This window comes from Orbicella franksi, chromosome 7, assembly GCF_964199315.1.
Source record: "Orbicella franksi chromosome 7, jaOrbFran1.1, whole genome shotgun sequence".
Classification (NCBI taxonomy): Eukaryota; Metazoa; Cnidaria; class Anthozoa; order Scleractinia; family Merulinidae; genus Orbicella; species Orbicella franksi.
Window position 1 is genome coordinate 28,854,555 of NC_138151.1, and position 9,470 is coordinate 28,864,024.

Below are 9,470 nucleotides of genomic sequence, written 5' to 3' on the forward strand. Positions count from 1 at the left end.
ATTTGAAACCGCCGCACAGACTGAACCTGAATTCAGAAGCCGTATTTACTGTCCTGATATCTTTAGGTAAGGTATATTTTATTGTGTAAATAGTGTCCCCAATTAGTTTTTTTTAAGCTAAATACTATTGACGCTTCAATAAAGTCTTTCATTCATTCATTCATTCATTCATTCATTCATTCATTCATTCATTCATTCATTCATAAACGAAGAGCTAAAGAGAACGAAATTTGATGGTACATGATTTCCAAAAAATGCAAACTTCTAATCGATAGATTTTCTTCATTTTTTCACTAAACGTAGAAAATCGGCAGAGAAAATGATCCATCAAAAGAAAAATAGGGCTCACCGAGCGTCCAAGATTGTTAAATCCAGGAAAAGCTATAGCTATGGCCATCTGTCCTATCATTGTTCATTTTATTACTGAGCGCTAGCGCGCGCGCTAGAAGCATGACGTGGTGAGAGGCGAGAGTTTAGTTTTGGGGGGAAATTTGAGTCACCGTAAACAAAGGCTGAATATGCATGGTTTTTTATTTATAACCCCTTTTCAACTTAACTCACGAAAATTACTTTACTTGAAGGTGATCCTGATATCGTTCTATCCATATCATGCCACGGCAGGGCTTGATATCCCAAGATATCGGGACAGTAGATACGGCTTCTGATTGATAGCCTGAATTTAAGTTCAGTCTTCAGTCGTATATGGATCCGGATCGCGGGTGCACCGAAAACACCCACGGCTGAAGACTGATCGAGCCTAGCCTGAATAGTGCTTCGGTTACATACGACGAAGCCTCTTCGTTTCATTGATACTTGCACAAGTTGTAGACCAAACAACCCCGGAAATTTGGGTTGAATTTAAAAAGAACAGTTTTCCGGAAAATCCGCTCGGAAATTATAGACTACCTCGGAGGTAGTCCTCTTTTTCTATTCGAAACGGAACGGTGGAAATTTCCTTAACATTCGCTAAATTTTCTATTTCATATTGTTTTGGGGAAATCGAATTGAAAATGTATTGGACATCTCGCTTAGTTGGTTTCAATGGTCATCCCAACCGGTTTATTCTGACAAATGGTAAGCACCCTTAGTCAACAAGAATGACTGGAATTGCGTATCCGCGTAAACAGGACTCTCCTCAGTACTTAGCACTCTGGGCACATAATATAATAGCTTGTGAAAAGACTCTTGTGTAATTTGTAGGAAGCAACCTTAATCCCAGGCTCTCTCTCGCGACGACAAGGGAGGCAAAGGAGAGAGAAACTGGGATCGACGTTGGTTAGGAAGAAGAAAACAAGTTGACCTGCAAAGAAAATTGCAATCAGCAACTTCAACGAACTTCTTTTTTATAGCGACCCCTGCTGTGCCATAGGACTCGACAACATCCTTTGCGGTTTCCTCGTGTCCCTAGGCAATTCTTGTGCTTTTGTCAAATCTACTTCTTTATTTACAAAGCACAAGGAGGGCATTGTCTGTTGTATCCAATCGATCTGTGGCCATAAATTAAATTTCAACCACTTCACCGAGGGTCATTTCCGATATGTTAAAATTCAACTTGACTCCTGGGCCATTGGAATAAATACAAAAATAAATTAATAAATCACATTTGGGGCTCGCGAATGATATAAAGAAGAAATTTATTTTGTTCTCTAAGCGCCAAAAATTTTAAAATGGTTGCTGTTGTTTTAATTTCTCCAGGTTTTTTTTCAGTATAGTTAGTCTGAGAATTAACATGAATTTGCAGGAAAACCACTGGAACAGCTTTAAAATGCTGCTCATAATAAAAAGGAATTCGCTGGCTTAATTTCTTATCCAATTTTAGCCACAGAGAACGTTTGTTCGGAATTTAGGCTTTTGACCTCTCTAAAAGAAAACCACCCGCTTTTCAATTTTTTTTCTGTCAGCCGAAAAGTCTGGAATCACAGTCTGTCAACAACGTATCTTTTGGGGTCGTGGATCGATGAAAAGTCTTGATTTCAGTTGACGAATTTGGCCCAAAAAAACTTTCCAAAGTAGACTGTTTCCCTTATTCAACCTAACCTCCTTCATTCTGGTAGATCTAAACAGTTCCCTAGTGTTCTCCAGCCCGGAGGGGGATAAGATATGCTGTTCACGGTAACAGATTGCCCAGCCCTTTACGCGTGAAAAGGAAGATATTTCGCGTATAAGCCATACACATGTACGTGTCATCAAGCCTTTTTTTGCGGAGCGGGGGGGGGGGGGGGGGGGGGAAGGGGAAGGAGGGGAGAAGGGAGGAGCGACGGGGATGGGCTTGGGAGCTTTTGTTTGCAATTGGGTAGGGGGGTTTTAGGGTACGTTACCAGGAAAAGCCCTAGTGAATCATTTGTACTCCCTTGGGAGGCAGTTACACGGCTCATGGTCTGTTACAGGTTGTCTTAAAAGTCTTTTTTTTCTTTCGATTTCATGTATAGAAAGCAAGCCCAGTATTGCAACAAATCTCGCCAAACTGAGTAAAATCGGTTATTGAAGGAAATATTGGTCTGTCCAGAACTCATTCTGGTTTGTGCTTATGATTATATTTTCAAGTAGAGTTGTTTTTCAGATTTTACAGGCGACATGGCTGTTCAGGAATGAAATGATCAAATGAATTATAACTCGATCACGACCGAAATGATAACAATCACAGATGAATATTTGTTCAAAACCAATGAATTTAACCACCTTTTTCTAAGCAATTTGCTATTTCCGATTTGTACACGACAATAATTAGCAGAATGAGTTCTTCCGAACGTTCCTCGAATACCCGAACCAAATAAGTTCTCGCCGTTTGCATCCTGGCTGAAACTCTCGCGTAGGCGTTCAACATGTACTGGCTACCAGATTGAAGTTTTACAAAATTAAGTTTTCCCATCTGTGTAGTCACGTACCCCGGAGAAAGTTTACAATCATCAAAGATTATTTATAAAGCTTCGTTGAAGTGGAGCTAATTAATATTCCGGACAAGGTAGATTTGTTTACATTGCCTACTGTGACGAAACCCAGCCCTGTGGCAATTCACACCCATTTCACACAATCAGTTATTGCAAACATGCTGGGCGATATATCCGAATCACGTTCATTCACACGTTTATGGCAAATTATTTCAAGGAATCGCTGCTGATTAGCAAAGATGTTCTGTTCTGTGCGAATTTATGATCGGCCTGTCTGGCCGGTTCGGGTTATTAAAATTGCTAATCTCTCCAGGGTCAAGGCAGTGGCTTTGTTGTCCGCTATCTTTGATCACGAAAATTTAAACGTTTCAAACCTACCGTGACAGTTCTTTTGTGCAGAATCTAATGATTTAACATTCGCGAGGCGGTAAAATCTAAGCTAGACAATCACCGAGGACGCATATTGATTAAATCTCGCATGTTGAGCGACAAAAAAGACAATTCATGCCTATATTTCAAGCAGTCAAAAACGCAATAACTTTGTATTAAAAGGGCGCCATTAAACAGTTCGCAGAGGGGGGTTGAAGGGCGCATCGACGTAAGAATTCTATTCAAACAAAGCAATTTAGCTTCGTGGAATTTGTAAATTCTCCTCAAAATAGATATATATCCAGGCTTTGGCAGCTCTGTAAAATGTAAACAATCTTCTGAGCTTCGCTTTCAGCGCGATTTAGTTTTGATCTCGCAGCAAAGCTCAGACGATACACGATCGTTTGTTAAACACCTTGAGATAGCGCGTTAATAATGCATATTTTCGGTCCGTTCGACCGCAATAAAAGAAATCCACTACCCAGGAAGGATTATAAGAAAACAACCCATCTCTCAAGCACTTATGATCCCCGCCGATTTTTACTCTCGAGAAAATTAACCAAGGTCTTAATTCCATTAACACAGTGTTAAAGTGGCATTATTTTCTCTGTCTCGGACAACAGCACTGATTCCAGGTCGCAAATTACCTCTTCAAGATGTTTCAAAAATATCAAACAAACACGCATCGATAACTGATCCAACAGAAGGTTGATTCTGTCGACTGCATTTAACGAAATGCAACTCCAACCGCAATTAACTAGTAAAAGTCAGTTCCAAAAGATTTAATTAGTTTGCAGTTTGTAAATTAAACTGGAATTTTCGGCCGTAAATAATAAATGCAAAGAGATAAAGATCAAAATAGTTTCGCACAAATCACTAACAAATCTATTACAATTAAACTGCCAATCCTTTCGAAAATAAAGGATCGTTCAATAACGAAGCTGTTTTTTGTACAAGTTTACGTTAGAAAGTACAAGAATTAACAATGTTCCTTGGCTTGCAACATTTTCTATAGAAATTCAATACAATCGTGATTGTCTTTGGAATAACACGAACGAGGAAACAATATCGTACATTTCATGTTGAAATAAACATTCAACTGTAATATCCAAGCGCTTGAAAAATGTCCTTAACTTAAAGTTTGTTTCTCTCTGAGAGCACACTTGAAAAATACAACGGCAATAATTATATTTACAAAATATTTGGTCCGCAGTGTTTGCTGCTGGCTCAAACCGAAGTCTCGGAGTTGAGCCTCAATACAAACTTATTGCTTTCAAAGTCAAATTCGTCTTCTGAAATATCAAAGTACGGGAGTCTTCTAACCGTAACAATGATAGAAAGATCCTCGCATTTGAGTTGAAAAACTGTTGAGGAGGACAATGATTTGGTAACCTGTTCTTCGCAGACTAAACTCCAGCTTTGAGTTCGCTTTTTCGTCGTAAATTCTACACAGGGCTGGTCGTTCGTATAACGTTCCAGAAACGCTTTCGGGGTCATGTCGAAAGTAAGACAGTGAGCGAGATGTTTAATGATTCCATCCATTGTGAAGCGATGGTGGAGTCTTACAGTCCTTAGATATTTCTGAAGTGGTCGCGCAAACGATGGAAACAATGATTGCGCTGTCTCCTCTGGGTCCATGGGTACACACGGTCCGCGCTCGAGTTGCACGCGTTTGATGTGTCCAAACGCCTCCTCGCAGGCGTTATACAAGCGCGCTTTTCGCCGCTTAACCTTTCGATCGAACTCCGCTTCTTCGTAAAAGCGGTCGTTTCTCGCAGGATCGCGTCTACGGGTTGAAGCCGCTGTTAAGATTGCTTTGGCCCGTGGGTTTACTTTGTCATTTTGCTTGCCGTCTATGTCATAGAACTTGAGACTGGAGAACTGCTTATGCGATGACCTCGCAGGAGTTTGCGTCAGATAGGGATTATACTCGGGAAAATCCTTGTAATACTGCTCCAACACAAACACGGCCGTCCGCTGAATGGACAGAGGACCGATGTTATAAAATCGACTGACTCCATCGGTGCTGCGAATCACTTTGAGTGTAAACAAAGGGTCGGATTGTCGAATCCACAACACCACCAGTGATGCATAATGCAAGAAAAGCAGAGTATCTACCAACGTGACCGCAAAGTGAAGGATCTCAGTAAAGTGTACTGTCTTGTCGATGATCCGCAAACCGTAGAAAAGCCAGTAACAAACGAGGACCATGAAAACAAGCGCCATCATTCCAACCCGAAGAACAAACACTCGAGGCAACGTGACCCGCGACAATCGAAAATACAAAGCCCAAATCCCGATCACTAATAACAGCTCTTTGACGGCAAAGCTGATGAAAAGACCATCACAGTTTGAGCCACAGGGTGTAGGCTTCCATGTAACAACGGGAAAAACGACGAAAAAGATCGGCGAAGCAACAGCGAACAGGCACAAAATCGCTTGGGGTACGAGCTTAACATGGCGCCCGAACGTGCCGCATGAAATACCACGTCTTTCTTTGACAACATCACTCAAGTCTGTCTCGCTAAGTGTTACGATCGATGTTGCTGTTTCAGTGATAGATGTTGCTGTCTCTCCCCAATTGTCGTCTTGAGGAATAACCTGCACTTGTATAATACCTTCATCTAATATTTCTTGACTTCCAGTTTCCTCGGCTCGGTCTCGTCGGTCCCTATGATTATGGTCTCTATCGCGATCGGATTTGTGATGTTCCCCTCTCGGCATGGCTAAAATCTCCGGCTACCAAAGCCGTTCTTCGGCATGAAATGCTTTCAACTCTTAGCGCAACCCTTCAACTGATATACGCCTTTCTTTCTAGTGTGCTTGTGGGCAGAAGTGGAAGTTTTTTGGCGCTCGTCTCAAAGCACAATCGCACACTGAATTCAAATACAGCACGTTTGTCGGAACGCTATACATGTCACTTTGAAGACCTCTCTTTTTCAAGAGTGACTCCCTTGGGAGCACATGATTGGCCACTTTAATTTATTAACATTCTTTGGAATAATTAGAAGCCCTATCAATGATCCTATTGGGAATTTTACCGTGTGCACGTGATTGATATTTACTCGGGTCCCTAAAACTGCAAAAATTTATTCTGATCGTTAGAAATGCTTCACTGGACAAAAAAATAGAGAACCGGAGGTCGAAAAAATTCCATTAAGTGATTCTTGGCGGCTTATGTTCAATGGTTTGGAGTTTTTGCGTCTAAAATTTGTAGCGTGACTTCGTAGTTGAAATACGATCACTTGATGAAACGATTATTAACAAACAACAATATGAAATAAAGGAAGTTGTTTTGATGTCGAATTAACAGATTCGACATGCTTGAGTCCTAGTTCTGATACATTATTAAGCAGAAAGTTAAGAGACAAAGACCCAAGACAAACAAACATCAGGCCGGAAGCGACCTTCAAAGCGGGCTTCGTTTGGAATTTTACGGGAGGGAAAAACAAAACATCTTAAGAATGGGGGTCGGTTAGATAGCTGAGATACCCTCAGAATGGTGTTAAACAGACATGTCACGCGGAGGCATTCATCTTGTGTTTGTCTTGTCCATCTGGGTTTCATGTTACAATGGCAAATTAATCAAATTCGAAAACGATTCGTGTATCACACGAGATTCAACTTGCTGCTGTTGTTGTAGGAACTTTTGAACTCCAGTAAGAGCTCGACAAAGTGAACTTCAGTAAGCAAAAACTGGATGTGTTGTACAGTTCACAGCGACTCGAATAAAAAATCATGATACAACAAAAGTGAACGAAAACTCGCTTTCAATCGAACTTTCTGACAGGAAACCAGGTAAAGAATGGGTTAAGTACAGCCACTTCCTGTACGCATATAAAGAAACACAGAGAATTGTTTATTTCTACAAATTGCATAACTCAAAAGCGATCAGTTATGGAGCAAAGCGGAAATGCATCATAAACACTGCACTCGAAAAGAAGTGTTCTCCTGTTGTGGGTTCACCGACAATCTACTTTGGGGTTTTACCAGTGGGATTCGGTTTATTTCGAAGCATGAGATGGTAAACTTTGAATCAAAGAACGACTTCGAAGCGACAGTGTTATATTTTCTATATTTTTTTTGCCGGACCAGGTCGAGATCCTACGCAGCGGGGTTGGAAGGAAGGGAGGGGTCAGTTTATACGGATAGATAATTCACAAAGGCTGTCAGAAATTTAGTAGAATGGGAGAAAAAAATTAAAATTGAAACAACTAGGAATTCTTTGCTTAAAATGTAGAGAAGACAAAAACAGCACGGAGAAGGGAAAAGCGACACATTGCGCTTCCCACTCCTCCCTCCTATGACAAAATACGTAAATGTTTCCTCAGGAGGAGACAAGCGAATTATTACAGTTGAAAACCACAACGGCAGCGGAAAAAAAGCAATACAATGGCTGTGCACGTGCACAATAATTCTTGGTACATTTCTTTGCCGTCCTCTGTAAATCAACAACGTGAAATGACCAAATTCAGCGTTGTGTAGAAAACGTGAACCACAACGGATAATTTTTAACATTTATACTTCGAATTCAACGCCGAGTTCCACAATCAGTTTCGAGATAGCTTTGACAAAGAAAACCAAACTAAATGACTTAGGGTATCACGAGATTCGTAGGTAAAATATAAATATAATTTCATTTTCAACTGACTTTGCCCTCGGCGTCGCCATCGTAGCTCCTTAAACTCCCTATGAGCTTCAGGGAGGAACCAAGAGGTCGATAAAGCATTATGGCGCCAAAGCTTTTAACTGTTCGTTAAGACTATAAAAGATCGGTTAATCTCCTTAAAAAATCTCTCCATTATCCACCTGGCTTTGACACCAAATGAATCAATGCTTCAATTATTCTTCTGCGGTGAACTTGCGACAAGCGGCTACTTTTGAGAAGTATTATTACACACCTCGACACACAGACTGTTTCTACAGTTTATTAATTAAGACTGATTTCTAAAAAAGCAATCAACATGGTCTTCTGGTTTAAAATAACACTGGTGAGCACAGAGTTATTTGTGTTTAACAAATATGAAAACCACTTATCCAAAGAGTACAGTGAAAAAAGAAAAAATCTCTTAAAGACAATATAGCTCTTGAATCCGCGAGTAACTTATAAACCAGTCCAAGCAGATCTTCAGCGACCCACGCAGAGGTTGATTTCGCGTTTACTCGTTCCCATAAACGGCTGGTTAACCTGAAATGCTCGTGGATTTTCGCTGGTTGTTTCAGGAAGTCCGTCTGCGTTCGCAAGCAACCTACACCCGCCCGATTCCGCAAAGACATAAAACTGTTCCACAACAACTATAATTCTCTTTACTGTTGTATGGCTTATAAACGCTGATTCATAAATGTTGTAATAATTACCGTAATCCATGAATGGTATATGGTATAATGCAATTTAACTGACTTAAGCTGTCAACATAAATTAACTTCAAAATGTTGCATTGTGTTGTTCTACTTGTAAAATTATCACTGCAAAGCGTAGACAACTTTTTTTCGCCTCTGTGCGCCTAGACGTTTTCTAGTTTCTGCAGTACAAAAACCATAATATGGCGGCCTGTTCTGAACATTATATAATGACTCTTCAGATTTTGATTCCAGTAAAACTTCATCCTCACTTGAGACGAGGAAACTCGTCCGGTAGAAGAGCGTGAACACGGCAAGTTGGACATGTGCTTTGCTCTCCCACCAACCACTTACGGATACACTAAAACAAATACACAAGCCACATTAGTAAGCTAATAGCCTTCTTCAACATTATAAGGGGTTCCCTATCCTGCTGCGGGTTCAGCCGAGATTCATAATCTGGAAAACTGAAACAGGACAAAGGATTTTAGGGGGCTAACAAATCCCCGAGGGGGCTGTACGATGTTCCGAAAAACCGATCTGTTAAAGTTTTCCCGAAACCAACACAGAAATGTCTATTTTCCCTGATTAATCATCCAGTGTAATCATTCAAACTAGAAAACACACGTTCCTTTTTTGTAATTCTTTTTTTTTTTTTCTGGCGGACAACCTGGTCCTTAGCTTATCTATTCTTCAAATTATAACAAAATTTCAAACTAAATCACTACAAAGTAAGTGTGAATTTGGGCTGAATAAATAGACCGTTTTCACTCACGTGGCCAGCAACCATGAAAATGTATTGAAAGAAAGAACGTGTTTACATAAGAAAAAAAGTTCGACTCCCACAGGATTGGTTTGGTACACCAATATGGC

At 40.5% G+C, this 9,470-nt stretch overlaps 2 protein-coding genes across 2 annotated transcripts in view; both read right to left on the reverse strand.

Moving 5' to 3' along the window:
- Positions 1-4,023: 4,023 nt before the first annotated feature.
- Positions 4,024-6,514, reverse strand: LOC145492914 (vang-like protein 2). The gene has a single exon (XM_081472291.1). It carries the CDS (start codon positions 5,979-5,981, stop codon positions 4,485-4,487), a length of 1,497 nt encoding a protein of 498 aa, XP_081328417.1. The 5' UTR covers positions 5,982-6,514; the 3' UTR covers positions 4,024-4,484.
- A 1,656-nt stretch (positions 6,515-8,170) lies between these two features.
- Positions 8,171-9,470, reverse strand: part of LOC145493459 (uncharacterized) — a 31,706-nt gene continuing 30,406 nt past the window's right edge. Inside the window, exon 47 of the mRNA XM_081472932.1 lies at positions 8,171-8,958. Within this exon, the coding sequence (XP_081329058.1) occupies positions 8,866-8,958 (93 nt within the window). The 3' untranslated portion in view covers positions 8,171-8,865. The remainder of the gene's footprint in view (positions 8,959-9,470) is intronic.